At 40.3% G+C, this 24,381-nt stretch overlaps 2 protein-coding genes across 2 annotated transcripts in view; both read left to right on the forward strand.

The window, feature by feature from the left end:
• VEGFD (vascular endothelial growth factor D) overlaps window positions 1-3,744 on the forward strand; it is a 30,710-nt gene extending 26,966 nt beyond the window's left edge. Inside the window, exons 6-7 of the mRNA XM_005516654.3 lie at window positions 1,431-1,626; window positions 3,086-3,744. Of these exons, the coding sequence (XP_005516711.1) occupies window positions 1,431-1,626; window positions 3,086-3,212 (323 nt within the window). The 3' untranslated portion in view covers window positions 3,213-3,744. The remainder of the gene's footprint in view (window positions 1-1,430; window positions 1,627-3,085) is intronic.
• An 11,282-nt stretch (window positions 3,745-15,026) lies between these two features.
• On the forward strand, window positions 15,027-23,011 carry PIGA (phosphatidylinositol glycan anchor biosynthesis class A). The gene is made up of 6 exons (XM_005516653.3): window positions 15,027-15,078; window positions 15,304-15,962; window positions 16,522-16,654; window positions 17,715-17,847; window positions 19,047-19,253; window positions 20,889-23,011. Exons 1-6 carry the CDS (start codon window positions 15,038-15,040, stop codon window positions 21,150-21,152), a joined length of 1,437 nt encoding a protein of 478 aa, XP_005516710.3. The 5' UTR covers window positions 15,027-15,037; the 3' UTR covers window positions 21,153-23,011.
• Window positions 23,012-24,381: the final 1,370 nt, after the last annotated feature.

The following is a 24,381-nucleotide window of genomic DNA, read 5'->3' on the forward strand; positions in this document are numbered from 1 at the left end:
AAATTAAAATAAAGCTAAATAACCTCATAAACTGGTCTACTGATTACAATCTCCTAATGCTAATAAGCAAGAAATAATTTGCAAAGTGGTTTCTGTTGGATTGTTTCTCACTCTGGATAAGATCCTCTGACCATCAGGTTAGGGAGTCAAACACAAGTTAGACTTTTCAGTCCAGAAGGAATTAGTACTCTGTATTTCAGACTGAGTCCAAATGCAAGTCCAATACTGAGAATAGCCAGAGCCCTCTTAACTCAGAGTCTTAAGTAAAGACAGCTTGGAGCATTAAAATCTGGGGCTTGTTGAATTATGGCCTTTGTTGACATAGACTCAATACTTCCTCAGAAAAAATATCATTCTCTGATGTACATTGTGTTTGGCAAGTGGCTGGGACAAAAAAAACTTAAAATCTGTCTTTGAGGTTGAAGCAAAGTGAGATAGAAACACTCTACACCACTTCATGCATGCCAAGCTTTATCACCTCAAGGAAAGGGTTTGTCTTCCAAGAATTTTGGGCAGACTCCCTCCTCTCTTTCAATAGGCTTTAGATTTCATTCTGTTGAGATACTGGTTTTTCAGCATTGAGTAAAAAATAATGAAAATTTCTTTCAAGTAATGTGCGAGCCTTTTCTGACCCCTGAGATCAGGGATCAGATGGCAGAGGTGCAGGTTACATTTCACATTCCATAGGTTACATCCAAGAGCTAATTGTAAAGCTACAGGAAATTACCTTCCCGATGACACCTTACATGCCATGACCTTTAACCGGGGATGTGCTGCTTGCATTTTAATAAAGCTTTCACAAAATGTGTTCCTTTTTTGCTAGGATTAGCTGCATATTGTGCTCCAGATGTGCATTTTCAGGGAAGATATTAGACAGTGAGTTCCCTTGGCTGTTTTGGCTTTTTTTCTGAAACAAAGTATTTTCTTTCATCTTTGACAAATATGAATGTGCTCCTTGTTGAAGTGCTAGGCCAGCTTGCCCCCTAGTAGACATAGCATTAATCCTTAAAAATTTCTGCAGTGACTGTGTAGTGAAGCACACATGGTGGGTGTGGTAGCTTGCATGGATGTGCCTTTTTGTCATGGGTATAGACTAAATCCCTTCTGAGATTATCTTCTTGAAACTTGCTGTCCAGTAAATATTTATGCATTCCAAAACATAGCATTAGACTCTAGCAGTATACATCCCCCATTTTTTTTTTTTGTGCTAAGTTCAACCCATAAGAAATAGCAGTATTAGAATAAACTGAAATAATCAGCTCAATCCTCTCGAGTCTGTTGCTGCACAGAAAGTTGGGACAGAAATTGTGAAATCTGGAATCTATCAGAAAGTACATGTGTGAGTCTTAATGAATAGAGAACACAGTCTCTTCAAAAGCAGGATTTAGTTATGTAAAGCTTAGTGCTAAAAGATGTATGTGCTGTTGCAGGACTCCCTCCTCTTGCTGAGCTGGCTATGTGTGGACAACATATGGAATTTGATGAAGAAAATTGTGAATGCATCTGTAGACATAAGTGTCCCACAGATTTCTTTCAAAGTAAAGAGAACTGCAGCTGCTATTTGTGTAGGGAGAGCCAGGAGAGCTGTGCTCTAAAACACAAGATATTTCATGCTGAAACCTGCAGGTAAGTGATCCTTGCCATTCAGTGTCTACACTGCAAGAGATGAATTAGAGTTGCAAGTGCTTAATTGGCTGGGATAAAATACCTTGCTAAAGTTAGGAAGATGATGATGATGATAATAATAATAATAATAATGATGATGATGGAGATTATATTTACAATACTTACTGTATAAAAGGAACTTAAGCTTTATTTGTATTTTTAAGAAATCTGGGCAAGGCCGCTATTCAACTGTCAATACTTACCACTTACTTGTTTTTTCTTGCTAATCTTTAGGGAATGATGACTAAAACTATACTACAACTGATATTAGTTCTTGCAATGAGATACCAAGTCTTGTAGGTAGGCAGAACCCATCCTGTGACAGCTGTTCTCTGCGCCAGCTGAAGGCAATCTCATGGATGGTTAGGGACAAAGGCTCCCTAAATTTGCACACAGAACACACAGCACAATCCAGTTTGTCCTCAGAGCAAGTAATTTTCTAAACCTAATGCAATTTTTTACACATATAAATCTACTCAACCAGCTCTGACTCCACTGAGAAGCAGGAAAATTGTTCTGGGGCTAGTACACTCCATGAATTTCCGTAATCTGTATTATTAGTTTTGAGGTTTCTGTGTCAAATCACAGGTAGAAAATGCTGTCTTAAAACACCTGTTTTAATAGATTAGTTAATTTTTTTAATTTTTCAGAAAGCTCTGGTTCTGTGTAGAGACCCAGGAGCATGCAGTAGCTTAGTTTCAAAGTTTATATAAGGGTAGTCAGCATCCAGTTTCCCTGGGCGCCTTGGCAGAGCTGTAGCTCACTGAGTGGTCACCCACAGGGTCCACTCTCAGTGGCTTCATAGGTTCATTCACAGGGAAGATGCTGTGGGAGAATTACCCTTTGCATCTTCAGGTTCAGCTTTGGAAACAAGGACAAACACAAAATAGTTGTCAAGTATAAAAATAGCTAAAACAATCAGCAGAGCTAAAAATGAGCAGGAAAAAATTGTTACTTATATGTTTCAGACAGGATGGAGGGGAGCAATGTAACAATTTGTTTATATGAATTTGGCTTCTAGAAATTCCTGTAATCTGGACACAGGACCTTAATGCCAGACTTCTATGTGCAGTATTTCTGGAGAAGCAAAGCTGAATCATGAAGTGAGATAAGCTACTTTGCAGAGTCCAAGGGCAGCACTATCCAGTGCCGACCTTCAGGACTTTACTGGTCTCAAGAAAGGAAAGCATCACTTAAGTCGTGAATCAGAACAAATGGACCACTGCAAGACATGTTGCTGTAGACAAAAATTGTGAGGCAGAAAATTCCTGTCTCCCTGTGTTTTAAGACATCAACACTTTCCCAAAAGATGTGTAGGGAGCATTGCAGTGTTCAATGATGAGGAAGTTGAGGAATATGACAGTGAAGAATTTTCATATTAAAATGCTTTTCTCTTTTGCATTCTTTCTTTATCAAACAGTTGTGAAGACAGATGTCCATCCCAACCCAGAACATGCCCAACTGCCAAACCAGTGTGTTCCAGGCATTGTCGTTGTCCAAAGGAGAAGAAAGGTACTCATGGGTCCCAAAGCAGAGAAACTCCTTGACTGAGCTTCCCCTACTCTTCGAAAATCCACTGCTTTGCAAAGTAGCTGTCACTGACTTTCAAACAATAGTAAACATGAACATCTTCCACATTAATAGCAGAAGAATTAATCCAGTCTGCATTTATTTATTAGAGTAATCACTAACTGCAAGTGAATCCTCTGGGACACTGGTAATTGCTCTCCAAGAGGTAACAACAGCTGATGAATTTCTGGCTGCATGGAAGAAAGATTGGAAAGTACCAGTTCAAGGTTACATTATGGAAGATGAAACTGTGTGTTGGAAATAGAGTCACAGTGTCCAGCCAGTCATTCAGAAATTGAGACTTGATAATCTTAGCCTCTGAATCCTTAGCTAATGCAGCTCCTGGGTAAAACTTTCTTCAGAAATTCAGTGTACAGGATTTGGCTTCTAATAGGTTCAGCACTGAGTTATTTGATCTACTGTCCAGCTTTGATTATAATTTTGTGTTTATTGTACAACTACTGTCAGATGTGCCATATTTAAGTGTATATAAGAAAATAAATACATCAGTTATTCGAGTGGATTTGATTTTTCTCTGTCATTTAAAAACTCTGCCCAACAAAAAGAAAATAAGGAAAACCCCAAAGCCATTTCAAGTACAGTTTTCTTACGTTTGTTCCACAGGGACTGGCTTCTGCCCAAACCCAGGTCGAAACAAGGTCACTTGACCCAAGAGTTTCAGTAAAAATGAAGCATTTTTTCCCATGTCTGCCTGACAGCATGTATGATTTATTTATTTGTTCCTGGTGTAGTGTGTTAATCTTCCTAAGGGGATAACACCACACTAGTACTAACTCTTCAGTGAATTTTTTTGGAAAAGCACTGTTCACTAGAAGATGGTTTTCCTTTCAGCCTACCATGCAATGAAAATATCTCCTTTGCACTGAAATTCCTCTCCCCAGTGTGAGGCCTGAGTAAGAGTGCTTTAACCAGATCAGGTAAAAGGGCAGTATTATTTTCTGAGCCACTGAAGTCTGGTGTGAGCTAATCCAGACAAAATATTATGAGCAATAATCCTGAACTGGAAGTGATATTCTTGACATCTGTATAATTTTTTCCGAGTTGCTGAATTCTCCAATTCTACACTGCACTGTGAACAAAGGGAACAGAGTATATGAAACAAATGCTACATAGATGGAATATTTGACACAACACAGGGAACAGAAAATGGATTTCTGATGTGCAACTAAGTTTGGGTTTTTTTTATTCATATAGGAAAAGTAGATTGCTTTATAATAAAATTAGAGCCAAGTCCCATAAGATTGATTGAATGGCTGGACAAAGCACCAAACAATTTAATATGCCTCAAGTCTCAGTAAGGCATTTAGGATTTGATCCTGAGTGTTGTGAGTGTTTCCTAAGCCAGCTGGGACCTAGGTCTGTGCAAACATACCTGCAGGCTGTTAGTGGTACCTGTTCTGTGAGCTGGCCTGGGATCCTCTGCTGGAGCAGCAGAGTCTGAGCTGTGAGCAGCCTGGCTGGAGCCCCTGCAGCAGGGTTATCTCCTGCTCTGATATCCCTGGGCTCCTGTCTGTGGCTGCTCCTCCAGCCCAAAGGACACGTGCCACAGCCTGGACTCGGCATGGACAGCAAGGGGAAGGTGATCCCTGTGCAACACCAGGTGAAGCAGCCTGGCAGCACAAGCACCCACATCTCCCCCGATCCTCGAAGAGGCTCTAAATTCAAACACCTGTGTGGTGGTGAGGTCCCTGCGCTGCACAGGGGTCCTTAAAGGGAGTGAACTTCCCCATCACTTCTCCTCTATCTCATCTGGGGGCACTCTGCCCAAATGGCTGTGTTGCCAATAAGCTACACCTGTAGCATGCTCCTCAGAAAACCAGGGAGCTGCAGAGGCAAACCTGACACTTGACAGAGGTAGAGTGAAAATACACCTCTACGCAAAACCACACAAAAGTATTCGTAAAGCTAAATTCTGTGGGAAGAAATCAAGCTTTTACATTTCCTAGCTTATCCTGGAGTTTAGCAACAAGAGTGCTGTATTAATTACATCTGTGTCAGTGTTGATCTGTAGGGGCTTCCTTGGTTTTCTATCCTGACCAGTGAATATATCCATTTCATTTCTCAAAACTGAGTGCTTTTGCCAGAGAGACAAGTAAGTCTCCTTCAACCTCAGGAGGCTCATAGATGAAGCAGTCACTAAGGGGCTGAAAACCATGTTCCAAAGCTTTTCTCACAGAGATGGAGAGGGATTTGAACATGAACCACCTAACCTCCAGGAGATTACAATGACCATTAGAATACCTGGGCTGGAAAGGTCCCATCACTGACCACCACGGTGAACCCTGCTCTGAGCTTTTCACATTTCCCCATTCCACTGCAAAAGAGACCTGTGCCTCGATGTCCAATGCAGGACTGAAGATCCCAGTGGGATGGAGTGAGATGAGATCTTGCTATATGTATAGGCTTTTTCAGTTTAAGCCTCTGGGTGAATTTAACCTTTAACCTCAGAATTTTGCTCTTAAATGTTGTGGCTCACTTTGTTAAACACTTAGGCAAGTATTTTTGATAGTGCTGTGGTTTAACCCCAGCTGTTAACTAAGCACTCCACAACTCATTTGCTCTACCACCACCCTGGTGGGGAGATTTGGAAAGGAAAAGTAAACCTCATGGGTTGAGGTAAGAACAATTTGATAATTGAAACAAAATTAAATATAACAGCTACAACAAGAATAAGAAAAATAATGCTACTACTAGTAGTAATTGTCATGGAAAAGGGAGAGAGAGGAATAAAACCCAAGAAACACAAATCATGTACAACACAATTGCTCACCACCCACTGACCAATGGCCAGTCCACCCCAGTGGTGATGGGACTCCCCTAACTCCCCCAGTTTATGTTCTGGGCATGACATACTATGGAATGGGATATCACTTTGGCCCATAGAGGTCAGCCTTCCTGGCTATGCTTCTTCACAGCTTCTTGTGCTGCTGCTCTCCTATGCTGTCAGAGCATAGGAAATTGAAAAGCCCTTGATTTAGAGTAAGCACTAGTTAGCAATAGCCAAAACATCAGTGTGTTATCAATATTATTCTCATACTAAAAACAAGACACAGCACTGTACCATCTACTCAGAAGAAAGTTAACTCTATCCCAGCCCAAACCAGGACAGATACAAGCATGCTTAAGCAACAGAGAATGTGTGATCATCAAAAACGCACTGTGAGGTCAATGCAAAATTCAGTGTTTTTTACACTGAATTTAACCCCCTGACAGATTCTTCTTTGAGGGATTCCTGCTTTGCAGGAGCAATGTGCCTGAAAACTTGTGGATTAAGAATGGTTCTCAGGCTTACTGTGAAGATGGAAAAGGGATCTGCTTGTGGTAGCATTCATGAGCAAGCATGACCTAAGCAGCCAACACACAGGTTTTTATCTAGTTTATAACTTCAATTCTCCTTAGAGGTTCTCAGCCCTAGTTTCCAGAAGCCTTAAGAATGTACTTTGCATGCTTCAAGCAGGATTGCCAGCTCTGGTGCAACCTACAGGCATCTTACAGCCTATTTCTTTTACAAAAAATCCCTACCCCAGCAGATGATCTGCTCCTAAGGCCCTGTGCCAGCCTCTATTGTAGGGTGCTGCCCTTTGCTACCCTGCTTTCCTAATCATTAGAAAATTACCAAAGCTAGAGTGTGTAGTGCATATCTGTAGCATTCACTGAAACACCATGTGGAAAAGCTCAATAATTTTAGCACTGTGCTGTGAATGACAGTGGTGTGTCTTCACTGCCACAGCCCCCAGAATACCTGGATGTCACTAAGTCTGTTTCATAGCCATAAATCCTCTGTGTGGAAGACTAGGACTAAAAGGAAGGTCTGAGTGAAGATGCAAACACAATCAGAAAATTAGATTTTGGTGATAATCTACAAAAGTTCAATGCTATTTCATTGGAGGAATTCTGGATTTTTCATTTAAAAAATATTCAACAAACTTCAAAGTAGAAATGGTTGATGTTATCTTTCACATTGATACATCAGACTGACTTTTAATTAGGATATTAAATATAACAATTCAGAAGAATTAAATGAGGTATGTAAAATTCATAGCAGATCTGTTTTTTGACTGATATCATTAACTCTTAACCTATGACTAAATGACCCTCAGAGAGAGAAGGTTATTGTGCAGTGGAATGTTCTCTTTGAAGTTTGAAAGGCCTTTTATTACTGTGTTCAGCATGACTTGCTTTTTAGGCATATGGACATGATTTACAGATTTCATAGGCAGAATAATAGTGCTAAAAATTCCTGCTGCAGTGTGTCTTAATTTTTATATAGTGAGGGATGTCTTTAATGTGATATTTGTGTTATGTATGTAATAGGAATGACAATACTTAAAGAATAATTGTTAATTCTAAATAAACACACACGATGTTTCTCAAACCATCAGATTTTATGAGTAGCTAGCTTCTGCTTACATGTGCTTTCTTGCAGGAAGGGGACAAGGAAGAATATGAATCAGAATAATAGCTAAATATGCACACTGCATTGAAAGAGTCAGGAAATATTTATCTACTTGCAAAAACCATACTTGACTTCCAGAAGGACAGAGATACATGTGATATTACCAAATGCTGGTGAGATGGAAGAAATTCAAGCACATCTTGAAAGTACTGCTCTCATTTACTTCAAAAGCTATCGCAGGTCATATGCTGTGACATTGCTTATAGCAAGAATTATTCATGGGAGGGTTGACAGAGCACTCATAAATCCAGTCACACTCATAAACACTGCAAACGTATAAATCTGTATGTATCCTTTGGGCATCATCTCCTGCTCACTCGTAAGGTCCCTTCCTGTATTCCAGAAAAAACAAATGTGAATCTGCTTAGGTTTATTTTTTGTTTTCTTGTACCACTGCAAGTCAGGATTTATGCGATTAAAGTTATTTTGCTTTACAGTAGTGTAAGAAAAAAGAAAGGAAAATCTTGAGAACCCAAAACTGAATCTGAGGAAGCTTCTTCAGCTGCCTGTTTCCTTTGTATTTTCTAAATAACTGGTATATTAATTTCAATTTTAAAATTCAGTATTTTAAAATATCAAAGAGGTTGTCATCTTCTAATTCTGGAATTGTGGAGTGAATTGTTCTTTCTGGAACTACAAGGTGGATAGCAGGCCAAGTAAGTATTTTTTCTCATTTATTAAAGTCTACATTAAAAAAAAAAAAACCAACAAAACAAGTAGGGGTTACAAGTGATGTACTGCCATTCACTTTATTTTTCAAACTCCTACATCAGCAGTTACTTAAAAACCTCACTAAAAACTTTTAACTCAGGGGTAAAAAATCTGTTCTAAATGAAAATAAAAGGCAAGTGGTCCTTTGGCCAATAAAACAAAAGCAGTACACAAAATGATGTGTCAGGGCTTGGTCTGCACTTTGACTTCAATGCCATTAACACTCTTCTTTGTTTCCACTTTTATCATACTTTACAATACTACTCAATATGAAAGGTCATACCAGGCTGAGAACAGTGTGGGATCATAATTTAGCATGAACTGTTTCCTTTCTTAAACATCTAAAGGTACCTTTAAAATGTTTATGGCTGAGTAATCAATGATTTAATTCTAGTGTGCATTGGTATATGCTATATATTTGAAAATACAACAGCAGTTATACAAAAAACACCTAGTTACGGAGTGTGATTACAAATTAAGTGGCAAAAAAACCAAGGTAACAAGGTAGGAAGCATTTCACTTAGCCTTTTGCCCCACTTTGTTATGCTAAGTGGTATTTTTAATTGGTGGAGACTATCTCTGATATGTGGCTTAGGATCACAGGTCCAGCTGAAAAGGTAATGCAAGATACCCAGACTAACTCATCAGCTTCTGTTAGGCGGCTCATTGGAAAAGCATTTATCCAAAACTTTCCCTTGACCCCAGATCCCACTGTCTATGCACACCCATGTGCCCCCTTTGATTTTTTTTTTTGGGAAAGTGTATCTTGATTCCTATTAATGGACTTTTCAGAATTGTGTTTAAACATTCAATTATAGTTGCGCAGTGGATATTTTCATTCAGTCCTCAAAATAAAATCACCAATATAAGTGATGAAAAACAAGGAAAAGCTTAATGCATCCACAAGAACTATGCAATACATCTTATCAATATTGTCTTTGCAATAAACATCAATATTTTTCTGTAGCTGAGTTATGAAGGCATATCATGAAAATCCCTTGAAAGCCATCTCAGTCTCTCTGTTCCTCCATTTCCCTGTGCATCCCATTTTAAATCTGCCCACAGCTCACTCCTACAAGTTTTCAGAGCTAAGAATGCCTACACTTCTCTCCCTGTCCCCTGGAGTACAGTTACCTTTCACCTTGCCCTGCTCCATATCAATTAAATAAACCTTGGAGCAGCACTTTCCAGCCTACACAAAGCTTGAAAACTGTGGCTTCCATTTCACACCTCGAGAATGGTTTGCATGCCCCTCTGAGTTTTCTCAATTCTAACAATCAAATAAAAATTACTTCCTCCTCCACAGACCTTGCCTTGTTTTCATCTCTAGATAGTCAAGCCTACAGTAACAGTATCAATTTAAATAAACCTGTGTCTCATTTAATGGATTTTAAAGTACAATTAAAATTAATTATTCTTGCTTTACAGTTTAAATCTGGATTCAAACTATCAATATAGAGTTAATTATAGTATAAATATATAGAACTATAGATAGTTCATGTTTATTTTTTTTAAAGAAACTCAGTTTTCTTTAAATTCAAACTGTAGAATGCAGGCAGGTATTACTCTATTTGATATAATGACTACAGAGAACAGTGCTAAAAATGTTCTGGGGCATTTGTGTGGTAGGGGCATTAGTAGTAGGAAATAAAACATACCAGCTAAAGGTTCTTCAGCATTGCACAGAGATATTTGCAGCACCACAAGGAAGAACACACTTTAAGTTTCCAATAGCTCCATCTACTGTTGTCACTGTACCTTTCTTCTCCTCCACCAAAAAGTCCTCATATATACTCAACTTTCAGTTAAACCCATTTTGTAAGCATTTTAAAGCTGAAATCCACCCGACAGTTTTGCCACTCCAGTTTGTGCCAACTCCCAGAATCATACAATGTAGAACTCTACGACATAAATTGCCAGGAGTTTTTGAGAGTTTGTGAAGCACAGTTTTAAAGATACAAACAGAAGACCTCTAGGACAGGCCTTCTCTTCTAGCACAGCTGATACACCAATGTTAAAGTCTTCTGATGCTGCCTCAAGGCTTCTGAAGCAGAAAGAGATCTGCAACTAAATAGACAGTAAAATTTAGTAAAGCTGAAAAATGAAAAAAAGAAAAAAAAAGAAAGTAGAACCAAGTCTAGAAGTCTAGTGTGGTCAGTATGCTGTGGCTTCATAACTGACACCAGACCTGTGTGTTACCATAAATCATTTGATCCAAATCACACACAGGCAGAAGTGTCTTTCTGTCAAATTAGTCAGATGGCTTGTTAGAGAGTTGATAGTAGTGGCATGCTGGCTGCAGGACAGGTATCCCCTGGGTCTGCCAATACAAAAGCAACCAGTACTTCTGACAGACTTAAATGTCAGGATAGGCACAGACACCACTTTGCATTGCGTGCTCAGGAATCTTTTTCTGCCCTATTTGACGAGTACTTAAGCTGGATCACTCGCTTGCCTTGGCTGTGAAGGTAGGAGACAGGCACCATCCAGGCTTTGTTTGCCATGCTCCTGCTAGGGACCAGGAAGGAGCAGAGACCAAGTGTTCAGGTACTGGAATGGATCCTGCACGGCAGTGGTAAATGACCCCTCGTGGGTGGTGTAAAAGAGGACTCTTCTCAGTAACAGCCCATGATGCGAGCAGCTGTCCTGTCCTGTGTCCTGCTCAGACATGTAACCTGTTTGTAAACCCAGAGGGCTGAAAGCTACTCCTGGTATCCTTGGACTGTTCCCAAGCCCTCATGCCCTTCTTCACCTTCACTTACCTGATTTGACAGGGAAGGGAATGCTCTGGGCTCTGGGGAAGAGCACTGTAGTGTGCAGAGGACAACCAAGTGATTGTGACCTCCAGGCACGCATGAGAGGCACAGGTTACACATGTGAGAGCCAACACACACGGCTTTCAGCCTTGCCAATCAACTTCTCCCTTCTGTTAGCAAATTCATGTCCCACAGATGAATTCCAAACTGCTTGGAAGGGACAAGTATCTGTAAAATGGAAAACTAACTTATTTCCTGGCATTCTAAAAGAGAAATTTGGCTTCAAGAAAAGAAGCCCTTTCTCCGGTTTGTGTTTAATGGTAATTTCCTTCACAGACAGCAGTGCGGTTTGTTAAGCCTTCAACTCTAAACTTGTATTTTAGAAGTACATTAACATGTAATTTTAGCCAGCTTCTGTGGGATTCCATGAATAGGAAAATTCAGGTGCTTGAATGAGAAAACCATGATTTTTCCTGGCTGCTTAATGGGAGGTATTCCAGCCAGGTAATGAAATTGGACATATGCAGTAGAAACCAGGCAAAACCAACCTTTCTAAGGTATTATAGAAATCTATTAGATCCTGTTGCTATTTCCTAGCAGCAAAAAACAACTGCTGAGGTAGACAGCTGGGCACTCACTCCCGCTATGCAGGAATCTTAGAAGGGACAGGCTCTCCAGCCTTACCCTGCAAAAGTAAACTAAATGGAAGGACAATTAGCCCTCCTTCTTCAGAGGAACAATTCCAAATACTGCTTTCCTCTTTGTTTTGGAGCCTATTTAATTCCAGCAGGATCAAAAACTGCAAACACTGTCATTTTTCAAACAAGGTGTTGGACTGTCTTTGGCTGTCCTGCTTGGTTTCACTAACCAGTCTCAGTTTATGATATATCAATAGGCCACAATTCTCCAATCAGCAGTACTATTTTTCACTGATGTACTTAATTTGTGGCTTCCAACAGTTTCTGCTTTCCTGAATCATGAAAAGAAAATGTCCTTCACTTCAGGCCAGTTGTGCAGTCTCACACCACTATTCCATGTCACAAGATTTCTTTTCCAGGAGCACTATGGCTCCCTTGTCATGGCATCAGGCTCTAGAGCAGCACTGCTTCACAGCTCTTTTGTGAAGTACTCTGAATAACTGATAGCCTGTTTTTGTCAATTACTATTTTTTTTTAATAATAAATGTGCATGCTTTAGGCTTATTGAGTGTAAATAAATGCATTAATTTAATACACCAGCTTATAACACAGCAAAGCCACTTCAATCACAAATGATGATAGTCTTTGCTCCATACAGACATGGAATAACAGCAATGTCACCCAACAGGCTGGGGGATAGAGTGGCAAATTCATCCTGAGAGGACGCTGAGTGGGAGTTGAAAGCGCAGAGTACTTGGCAGAAAGTTTTCCTATATTTTCAAGAACACTGAAGAGGTCTCCTTGAGGCACGATGGCATCTGCTACCTGAACAAAGACACAGGAGTCTCTTTGAGTGCCCTCCATCTTCTCTGTCCATTAACTCAATTTATGAGATGTTTTAGAGAGCACTCAAGGACCAGGCTTGGAAGTGGCAATTACTCTGCTGTCACAGGTTTTACATCTTTACTCTCTATTTATCGTACAGTCTCACTCTGACCTTGTATGTGCTCTAAGTGAGGGAGTGAATATACTGAGTGCAGGATTTAGAAAGTAAGAAAATTTCATTTTCTTCAGCTGTTGGTCCCTTCAATATCAGTTTCACCTCAGATCAGGGCAGGATAGACTCTGGATATGACCAGGATCGGTAACAGTTTTATGAATACACAACACAACACCACAGACAGTGAAAAGTGAATGTTATCCAATCCTTGTAAAACAGCTGTGGAGACAAAATTTAGCAGTATCTTTTTCAACTTGGTAGTGGCAAAGATTCCTTTCCATTAAAGTTTTTCCTAGGCTCCTTAGTAGACAAATTTTTCAAGTTCCCTTGAACAGGACAACAGGAGAAGGCTGCTGATCCAGGGGGATTTACTGAACCACTGACATGAATGACATTATGCTCAACAAGACACATTTAATGACGAACACAGATGTCAGACAACCAAAGCCAACATGCCAGGCCAAAGGCATGAAGGTTGGCCACCATTCCTGATCTCCTTCAGAAAGACATCCAGAGCCTATGACCAACAGCCAGGAAAGTAAAGAAAGGGGCTGCTATGTCATGTACCAGTTATGATTTCTCTTCAGGGTTTTTAAGTTTGCATTCCAAGAATTACAACTTCTCTAGAGAACACACATGAAGAACTAATCTAACAAAAATAATTTTCCAAATAGTTAAAACCATAAGAACTGTTTTCCTGACAGCTAAAATTGCAGTGACTTGACAGCTTGATTCTTCAGGGCAGTGTGACAGCAAGGGAGGTCACCACCACCATTTGCCAGAGCTCACATGGGGTGCTGCAGTGGAGACCCCCCAAGTGCATTCCTCCTTCTCCTAGCACTACTTTGATGGCTTTTTCCTAGATGCAATTCAAGGCCACAGCTTTACACTCTGGCTAGTTTCTTCTGAGAATGAGGACCCTACAGATTCCTGCTTCTCAAACTCCTTTCACACCCTGCTGTTGCTGGTGAGAAGCTTCCCCTCTTCTGGCCTCACACTCAGCTTCTCATCCTGAAATTCAGGTTCTTGACATGTCAGAGAAGCACCTGATGATGAAGTCAGATTTGCCAGGGCTGGTCCCACCCTTCTGAACCACATGAGAAAAATTCAATCAACGAGCAATGCTTTCCTTATTCAACACAGTGGAATTTTTCACATATTTAAGTCCCCAAAACGAAGTGCCTGATTTCCTCCTAAGTCCGTCTTGGGATCAGTGTCTCCAAAGCACATCTGTCCAAGCTTCAGTCTCAGGAATCCGGCTAGCACTCCAGTCTAGGTCAGCTTGTCACTCACAACAAACACATTTGCATACGAGTCACGACAGACTCAAATCTGACAAAATTCATATCAGAAATCATGGCAAGAAGAAGGAGCTGCCAAACATAATTTTGGGAACATACAGGAATAGCATGAACACCCTTCTAGGCAGCCAGCAGCAGCCAGGACAGTGTTGGAACTGCAAAAAAGGCTGATGGTGAGGTTTCTTGAGAAGACCAGGAATACATAGCCAAGTGATGCCAACCCAGCTCCTTTCCCAGTGTTCAAGCTCCTGGACCGTCTATACAAGCCATTTTTTAAAAATTTATTTCCATTGAGACACACCAAGCTTTCAGCACTTGGGGTAGAAGAGTAGAACATTTCGTGAGTTCCAGCAAACACACCAGAAGAGCTTCTCCACTGGGGGCAGAGCAAAGCCTTTGGAATTTTGAGGCAATCCCATACCTATACAGCATTTAAGTCACTTTTTTCAGTAGCTCCGTACTACACGTTTTTGACAACCACCGTCCGGGACCAGCTTCTCACTACAGCAAGGACATCGCTGCTGCATTAGCGCGGTGCCCTCACTGCCCGGCGCCGGCAGCAGGGCGAGATACCGGGATGCGAGGGGCCGGGAGCGGGGCGGGGAGCGGGGATGAGGGAGGGGAGGGGGGCGGGAGCAGGGCTGGGCAGGATCCCGGGATGGGGAGCCGGGAGAGAGGCGGGATTCCGGGATGGGGAGCTGGGGCGGGGTCGGGAGCGGGGCGGGATCCCGGGATGGGGAGCTGGGGCGGGGTCGGGAGCGGGGCGGGGTCCCGGGGCGGGCAGGGGCCGCGCCGCAGCCAATCACCGCCCAGCGCAGCGATTGGCGCGCGTTTTCCCGCGTGACGCAGAGCCGGGCGCTGATTGGCTGCGGCGCGGCCCCGCGGGGGCGTGGCCGCCGCGGTGACCGGGAAATGGGGACATGGCGCCGGGCAGCGCGCAGGGAGCGCCGGCCGCCGGCAGGTACGTGCACGGTTCCCCCGCCCTCAGCGCCACCCGCGCTCCCCGGGGCGATCGCCGCGGTCACTGACTGGACTCTTTTGGGGGCCGCGGTACCGCCCCGCCCTGCGCGCGGCCTGCGCGGGACGCACGGTGGGCCCGGCGGCGCCGCCGACACTGAGGGGGCCGGGGGTCGTCGCGAGCGGCCGCCAGCGAGTGATGGCGCCTTGTGGTTCCTTCCTCCGGCAGGAGCGGGCCCGGGATGGAAGGCGGAGGCCCGGCGGCGCACAGCGTGTGCATGGTGTCGGACTTCTTCTACCCCAACATGGGGGGCGTGGAGAGCCACGTGTACCAGCTGTCACAGTGCCTCATCGAGCGCGGCCACAAGGTCCTGGTGGTCACCCACGCCTACGGCCACCGCAAGGGCGTCCGCTACCTCACTAGCGGGCTCAAAGTCTACTACCTGCCCCTGAAGGTGATGTACAACCAGTCCACGGCCACGACGCTCTTCCACAGCCTGCCCTTGCTCAGGTACATCTTCGTGCGGGAGCGGGTGACCATCGTGCACGCCCACAGCTCCTTCTCCGCCATGGCCCACGACGCCCTGTTCCACGCCAAGACCATGGGGCTGCGGACCGTGTTCACTGACCACTCCCTCTTTGGGTTCGCCGATGTCAGCTCGGTGCTGACCAACAAGCTGCTGACGGTGTCCCTGTGTGACACCAACCACATCATCTGCGTCTCCTACACGAGTAAGGAGAACACGGTGTTGCGAGCGGCCTTGGACCCTCGGATAGTCTCTGTCATCCCCAATGCTGTCGATCCCACCGAGTTCACTCCAGACCCCTCGAGGAGGGATGACAGTACAATAACAATTGTTGTTGTCAGCAGACTTGTTTATAGAAAAGGTAATGGGGGATCAAATGTGCCCTTGCTTTGGTTGTTTTCACCCTTTGGAAAGGTCTTGGTCAGGTATCACTTAAGCTGTATCTGTGGAATGGATGGAATTTTCTCTGAGAGTGGGGAGGTGGCTGTTCCAAGCTTTTGTGTTTGTGAGCTCAAGAAGAAATGTACATTTCTTTTTGTACATGTTGGGTTCAGAGGTGTGTTTCCTTTGTAATCCTGAAGAGATCAAAAACTGCAGTTTGTAAAATGGAAGGTTTGGCTCACATCGCACATAAGATTTAGGGCCTAATCTATATATTTTCTTAAAAATGTTGTAGTTGTTTTTTATTTAATCAAGTGATGTCGACTTAAGAGATTTTTTTTTTTTCCATTTTTAACTCCTAAGAGGCCACAAGTTGTGGTTTTTTTTATATTTTTGTGTACAGCTGTTTAACTGTCTTCAGAAGACTTCTATTTTTTTGCTACTTCTGCTCTTGAGTATAGTTGTAGATGTGGGCTACATCTTGAGAAGTTCTTGAAATCAAATACAATAATGGCTCGCCCTAAATTTTCTACTCTTAGGTATTGATTTGCTTAGTGGTATAATTCCTGAGCTCTGTCAGAAATATCCGGAGTTACATTTCTTAGTCGGGGGAGAAGGACCAAAACGAATCGTACTAGAAGAAGTCCGGGAGAGATACCAGCTACATGACAGGTTTGTTCTGTGGGTGTCCATGACCCTTCAAGGTACTTCAGGGGTGGGGATCTGCCTGCCTCCCTCCCCCAGATAGACCCCAAAACCTGAGGCTGGAAGCCTAAAGGCAAGGCACATAAACCAGACACTGAAGACTTTGAGAGCTGGACTATGATCCAGGAAGTTAATTTATATTTCTGTGAATAGGCCTTGAATGTGCCTTCACTCAAGTCATTGGCTGCTGACTTAGATATAAATTTGTCATACTGCAACCATGATGCTTGGATCTCATATGGCATCAGGTGTTAACAGCTCATTTGTGCCATTGCATGTGGCGACTACTAGTAATTTATTATTTCAATATGAAACTCTTAAGCATAGTGCTTGTCTCATATGTCTTCTTGTGGTACTACAAACGTGTTCCCTGGTGCTATCATGTTGCCAGAATGTTGCCATGATACATATGCATTCATGTATTTCTTTGGGGTTTTCTTGATCAAGAACAGTGTCATGTCCTCAATTGTTCATTTTCTTTTCTAGGTTTTCTCTTGCCTGTTTTGTACTTTAGTCAGTGATTCCCCATATTAAAGTTGTATCGTTCTCATTTTACCCTTTTTTGTTTTCCAATATCTCTTCAAGTTGATAGGTCCTGATCATTGTATTTTAAAAACTTTTTCCCTTGTCAAACTCAGATTGGTCAGACCTTACCTTGAAAATTCAGATAATATATTTGACAAATCTTAATTATTAACTGAATGAAGCCATTTTTTCTTGCAGAACTAGAAGGCTCAGTAGCAATGTTCTGGAGGAAAATGTCATGAAAACAAACTTTTCCCACCAGCTTTATTTTCAGAATTTTCTTTCAGTGTGACAATAAAAAAGCACAATCTTCTATTTCTCCACTGCGGGAAAAATTTAGAGAAAACTAAATGGAGGTGCCTGTCTTTGTTCTCTCACTATATAAGGGTGAACCATTGGTACCTTTTTCAGAATACATGTAACACTACACAGCATTATTATGGTCCAAATCTTATGTTTATCTTTTTTTTTTTTTTTTTTTTTTTTCCCCGCTTGTATGCAGGGTACGTCTTCTAGGAGGCTTGGAACACCAGGATGTTAGAAATGTCCTGGTCCAGGGGCACATTTTTCTCAACACTTCTCTCACTGAGGCCTTTTGTATGGCTATTGTGGAGGCAGCAAGCTGTGGTTTACAGGTAAAAAAAACAAACTCAATATCCAGAAAACATGCATATATTTTAAACAAATTTTACTTTGAAATAAGATGTGCTTCTGACATTTGATTTCATCTGAGGCTCTGTCTTGACAGAGGTTAGCAAATATTATCCCCATTTACAGATCACCTGGAAGCTGAGACAGAAGGGTTAACTGAAGCTGTGTAAGCTCTGAGAAGAATTTTGTGCAGAATTGGGAATAACATTTAGATCTGCTCTCAGTACTCTGAACTAGCCAGACTGCCTCTCCAAAATACTAATTTGTATGTACTCCTTAATGGACTTTTGGGGTAGCTGCTGTTAACAAAGGTTTACTTTGACAGTACTTTGAAAGGAGCTGCAGAAAAATTGCCTTATTATTTAGGGATTCAAGATAAGCTGGGGAGAGAGAAAACCATAAAATCCCTTTCTAACTAATCTACAACTCAGATTGATGACTTAAAAAGAAATTGAGCCATAAAGAATTAGAGTTTCACATTAAAATATAAATAAATTGTATTAAAAAGACAGACAAATAGGAGTACCTAATTTACAGTAAGTACAGAAAATGTGAGGGACTTCAGTTTTTTTTTTTACTTCAGTATCCTTTGACATCAGTTAATATCTAGTTGTAGTTACTCTCTTGCCATTTCTTTTCTCTAGATATGAGGAAGTTCTGCAGTTTCTTTATGCAATCATCTCTAAACATTGGGCAATATGTGAGTCTTAGTAATTTCTGATTTCCCTTTAAAAATAATAATTCAGATTAGTATAAATAAATTTTTGCAAGTGTTCAGTAACCTAGGAAACTGAAATTTTTAGTATGTGGTAAAATTATCCTCTGCAAATAGAAGTAACAGTTTTTTTGAGATACTGTGGAGGAAATGTCCAAAATCTGGTTACACAGGTTTAGTTGTATACTGTGGCAAACACATTCAGGAAAGGAGTCTCATAACCACTCATTAGACCAAGTCTTCTGTTTTATCATGGCACCAAAGAATAATTCTGGACAATGTTGAAGGTGATCTGCTATGCTCTGTCTTCTCTGGGGTTTATACCTTTAGTTCACATACAGGTCAAGTTACCAAACCATGATGTTTTCCTATTCTTTTAAATAGCTGCATCTAAACAATGTAATAAGACTGTCATCACACAATTTCATTTTTTATGTTGCATGTGTGTTTCTTTCATTTGTTTCAAAGGTTGTGAGTACAAGAGTTGGTGGGATTCCGGAGGTACTTCCAGAAAATCTCATCATTTTGTGTGAGCCCTCTGTGAAATCTTTGTGTGATGGACTAGAAAAAGCTATTGCCCAGCTCAGATCAGGAACTCTGCCATCTCCAGAAACTGTTCATAATGAAGTAAAGACATTTTATACGTGGAGGAATGTAGCAGAGAGAACTGAGAAAGTATGTATAATCATTTCTGTTAAATTCTCTGAAAGTACATTTCTGAAACAATTCTTGCTTTGAAATATTACTATGCACATTCACCATGTAATATTCCAGTGTAATTTTTCATCATGTTTCCTGTCAAACATACGTGGTTTTAAAATGTTCAGAGAATGCGGGTTTTTTTTCCCCAAATACATTCCTAGATAGGTGATTTTTTTTTTCTTCTATATGTATTTTCTAACATGCCATAATTGCTGGTAAATATTGTGAAGAAAAGTCTAGATTTTTAGTTAGATTTCTGCTCATTTATTTATTCAAGTCTTCACATGAAGTAACTTTTCTGGCATAACTGGAAAATGTGCTGCATAAGGTGTCTGACAAGGTAAGCACAGATCATGAGAAAGCTTTGCCATGTGCTAACAAGGAGTTTAAAATTATGAGAGGTAGTTCAGTGTTGGAAGGCTGAACATGTGTGGGTTTACATAAGCTGTGGTTGTAACTAAAAATTAATTTTCATAGTTTTGAAATCATATTTCAGAACTAGAACTGCACTTCAGTATAAAAACTGTGCCATTAGTGAAGAATGTTGGCTGTATTAATGTTACAAACACCTGTGGAGATGTGTCACTTCTGACTTCACCTCCTGTGTTATAGGAAGGAGAGAGTAGCTGAACCCCATGCCCCTTACTTAGTTTGTACCACACTCTCACAAGCCAAGACTCTCACTTGTCTCTCACAAGCCTCCTCAAATTGCCATGTGCAACCAGTTTATTTTACTATTTTCAAGTCCCATCAGTACCATTCGTTTTATGATTTTGTACCTGCAGGCAACATTTGAATTGCAAAGTTTTTACAGACATTAGCCTAGATTTGAGTTTGATTTATATAGCCTTTTCTTAAAAAAACCCACCAGTACTTCATGAAGGAAAATGATCATAGAATTAGTAGAAGTAGGCATTGATCTTAAATTTTACAGAAGACAGTTGTTAGCAAATTGTTAAATTACCTGTAGAATGAAGTCTGTAACATTCGTAAGGAAAAATCTGTGTCCTTAAAGCCTTTTGGAGTGGTTTGTAGTGAGTTTGTAGTTGGCTGTGGTTGACATGTACAATAAGTCACTAGTAGCATGTATTTGCTTTGTGCAGTAATTGAGCTAGTGTTTCTTTAAACAAAAATCAGGAGCCTATTATGATTTGCTTCATTGTTCAAATACAGAGATTTGGAATAGTGCCAAACTCACCTATGAGTTCATTCATCTTCGTGTTTAAAATCTAGTAATTGCATGTTCAAGCTCTTCCTAGGACTGATGTGAATATGAGATTAGAACCCATTCAATTCATTAAACCCCCCAATCCTTTCTGTATCATAGTACATGAGAGACAAATGATGCAGGCTTCCTAGTTAATGAAATACTTCTGAAGTGTGTAAAAGAGGAAAATGTTTCATATTTCTCCTTAAATAAATGAATGAAATAGCTAGAGCAAGACTCATAAATCAGCACTTGAGATCTGCAAAGCTTTTTGGGGGGTAATATTTGTCCCATCTGGTAGCTAAGAATAGATCATTTATTTTGCCTAGTGATAGCAAAGTACTGCCTGATTTTTGAGATAGAAGCAATGCATTGTTACCTTCTGTCTCTTCTCCATTTAGGTGTATGACAGAGTTGCAGATGAAGTGGTTTTACCAATCAAGGAGCGACTTGACAGACTAATGACTCACTGTGGCCCAGTGACTGGGTGTATTTTTGCTTTTTTTGCTGTTCTGAACTTCCTTCTTTTGGCGTTTCTGAGGTGGATGACTCCAGATTCCATTATTGATGTTGCAATAGACGCTACAGGACCTAAGGGTGCATGGACTAAACAGTATTTTTTTGGGAAAAAAAAAAGAGTTAAAGAAGACCTTCCAGACTCCTAAATTGCTCAGGTGGAGAGGGAAGAATGCATCAGTCACTAAAGGTTTTAATGCTTGCTGACAGAGACATTACTCTTCAGAAACTCTTCAGTTTCTTTCTGAAGTTCTTTGAAAGAAACTCCGTTCAATGTGCTACCTCAATTTAGGATGGTGTTCTTAGTTCAGTTTTGGATTAATGCAAATTTATAGGCATCTCTTTTGCACTGAAAGCTGGCAGGAGAACATAGGTTTTTATATTTGTCAGAAGCCTTGGAAACAAAAATACAAGATTTTTCTTGATAACTCGAACATTGCAGAGAGGGACTTAAGGTGTTTCGGAAAGCAAAACATAGAAATTATTAGCTTACTGTAGTTCCTGCTAATCCCTGATATTTACTGTTTTAAGACCTCTTTCAAAATAATTAACAGCTCAACAAAATACACCTTTTTTTCTCCTAAAATGAAACTGGCACTTGAAATTAGTCATAAAGTTCATTACCATGTAAATTTCAGCTACTTAGTTCTAGCAGTTGTGTCCCAGTGACAGGTTTTGCCTGCATAGCACTGTTATTTTGAAGTTCTTCCCTAGTCAGAGGTGCTCATCCTGTTGCTAAATCAAAATTCCATAATGATTTTCTGATATTTTCAGAGGTGCTAAATTTGTCCTGTTCTCTTACATGTGTGAAAGTGACGTAAAGCTTACAGTGGTTTCAGGTTGGTTTTTTTTCGGTACATAGGCAAGGAAATAGTATTATTTAGAGATAATACAGCCTTCAGAAACATCTCAGGCCTGAAAACTTCCAGCAGACTGTGCCAAAGTGTGAAGTAACAAGTGTGTGAGAGAGCAAAACTGAAGGGCTTAACAAGCACACTTGTGCTTACTCGCTCTCTCCCACCTCCCACCCACCCACCCATCCCATTTTTCCCCCTACTTTCCTTTCTCCTTCCCCTCACTTAGGACCAAAGTGGCATTTCAGTCCATCTCTGGGAGGGACAGCATTCAGGGTGAACGATTTCACCTCATCCACGTCAGAGACACTGGCTGGCAGTTTCTGCATGTGAAATCTTGGGAAGGTGTCCCTGAAGTGGAAATAACCAGTGGCTGTGCTTTTCATGGAGAGACAGAGAGAAGCAGCATCTGTGAGCGGTCATGAGTGATGTGTACGTGGGGCAACAGGCAGCACAGCATTGTGCCAATGTGTGTGAGAAGAGACATGAATTTCATGTGTGTCAATCACCTCTAAAATTGCCCCTTGTCTGATGCACTGGGTTAATTTCTTTTTCAAGCATCACTAATGATGATAAGCTTACTATTTTATCACTCTGGAGTATTGTGTGCTGTCAGACACTGTATTAATATTAAAACTGTGCAATATGAAAATTCTATTTCCAAACCCTTGAAGGGTAGTATTTAACACATTACTTCTGCCAAATTAATGTTGTTTGGATAGAGATGTAATTACACAAACATTTTATAATTTCATTGAACATATTTTCATGAAACACAAAGATAATGTAAATAATTGCCATATATAAAGTCTATTTTCTTTTACGAGAGTTTTTAGCCTTTGATATGTAACATACAGTGTGTAATATTACAATTTGAGTTTTTCAAACTCTGCATTAAAAATGGAAGTCCTCTAAAATGGTGCCACGAGGTTTAAGGATAAATGGGTTGAATTAAGCTAATATTTTACTTCTCTAAGTTACTTTTTTTAAATATTATTCAAGCATTCAAATTTCTAACAACCTTTTGAAAATACTGACTGTTACTCCAGGGAAATGTTATATATACATATATATATATATATAAATATATATATATGTGTGTGTGTGTGTTTTTAGTAATATTTTGTTTGTTCTTTTATATTTCTGTTTGGTTTCCTGCAACATCTACAAACACAAATCAAAAGGATTGTGTGTATCTATTCAAAGTTCTTTTTTCTTTTGTGGAACGTTGTGTACTTATGAATAACATAATAAAACCTTGTTACAGTCTTGTTTACAAGACTAATGTAAAGTTTATCTAGAGGTTTATTTACCTTTCCATAAAGAATGGATACATTTCATTAATATGCAGGAACATATAATTAGAAAATACAGAAATACAAATCATAATGCTGCTTTCCACCGCTGGTTGTTGGAGTTTTTAGGAGAATATCTTTTAGTAATCATCTTTCTGTACAAGCTGCCATATAAACTTAACCCCATAGCTGGGTTATCAAATAAAAGCACTCAGTATTGTGCAGAGCTCTGTGGGAATGATTCACTCACTGGCCTCGTGCAGTGGAGTAAAGGGTGATGCCACAGAAACATTTAGTTTTACAAAACATCAGTGGGTAACACGAAAAAGGTTAAATAAAATAAGCAGAATACTAAAAAAAAAAATAAATTACTGAGATAATGAGTGTTTCTAGAAATTAAAAAAATAACTTCCTAAAAAAATTAAAATGTTTCAATTGTGCTTGTAGGTAAAGTTTATTGAGAAATACCAGGGCAATGTTAGCAAAGAGAGCTATGCTAATTTAGCAATGTCTTGCACAGAGCAGAGCCTTTGGTGTGTAGGAGGAGCAGGAACACCTGTATAGAAGGTCCTCCCCAAACTGCAATGAAATTCCATCCCCCAGGCACAAGGAGAAATGTTTCCAATACATTATGTGCAGACACTGAATTGAAGTGTTGATAATTGAAAATTGTAGGTGAAATGATACAGTATACCATACAAGCATCAAGTAAAGTATAGATAGATATGACTCCTTCACACTGTGTTTTAGTGGGTGTGGATAGATCTGAAAGAGTGTAAATACTGTAATTTACTTTTTTTATGGTCAAGTTTTTCTGCATCAGTTTATATTTTTCTCTTTTTGATATTTCTCTTTACTAGTCCCTTTTTTTCATATATACTTAGTCTTTTAAAAGTTAATTGTAAAAGTCTTTGGTGCTTTCTGCTTCAGTAAAATACAGACTTTATGTAAATAGATAAAAGAATAATCTCAAAATGGTTTATATTTTGATTTTTTAAAAATTAAGAGTATTTCAATATTTTTAGTGTTTAATTGCTATCATTAAACTACTCTCATGATATTTGCTGTGCGTCATGACACTCAGTAGTATGTTGACTTCCACAGATTTCCCTAATAACTTGAGCATTAGCATAGATAAAAGGTGGATGTTTTTTTAAGGGAACAAAACTGAAGGCAGGATGTGGTAATGCATCTGAATTTATTATTTCACCAGAATTACACATTTTTCT

This window comes from Pseudopodoces humilis, chromosome 2, assembly GCF_049639895.1.
Source record: "Pseudopodoces humilis isolate 2021_Gansu_Grassland_sample_001 chromosome 2, ASM4963989v1, whole genome shotgun sequence".
NCBI classification, from domain to species: Eukaryota; Metazoa; Chordata; class Aves; order Passeriformes; family Paridae; genus Pseudopodoces; species Pseudopodoces humilis.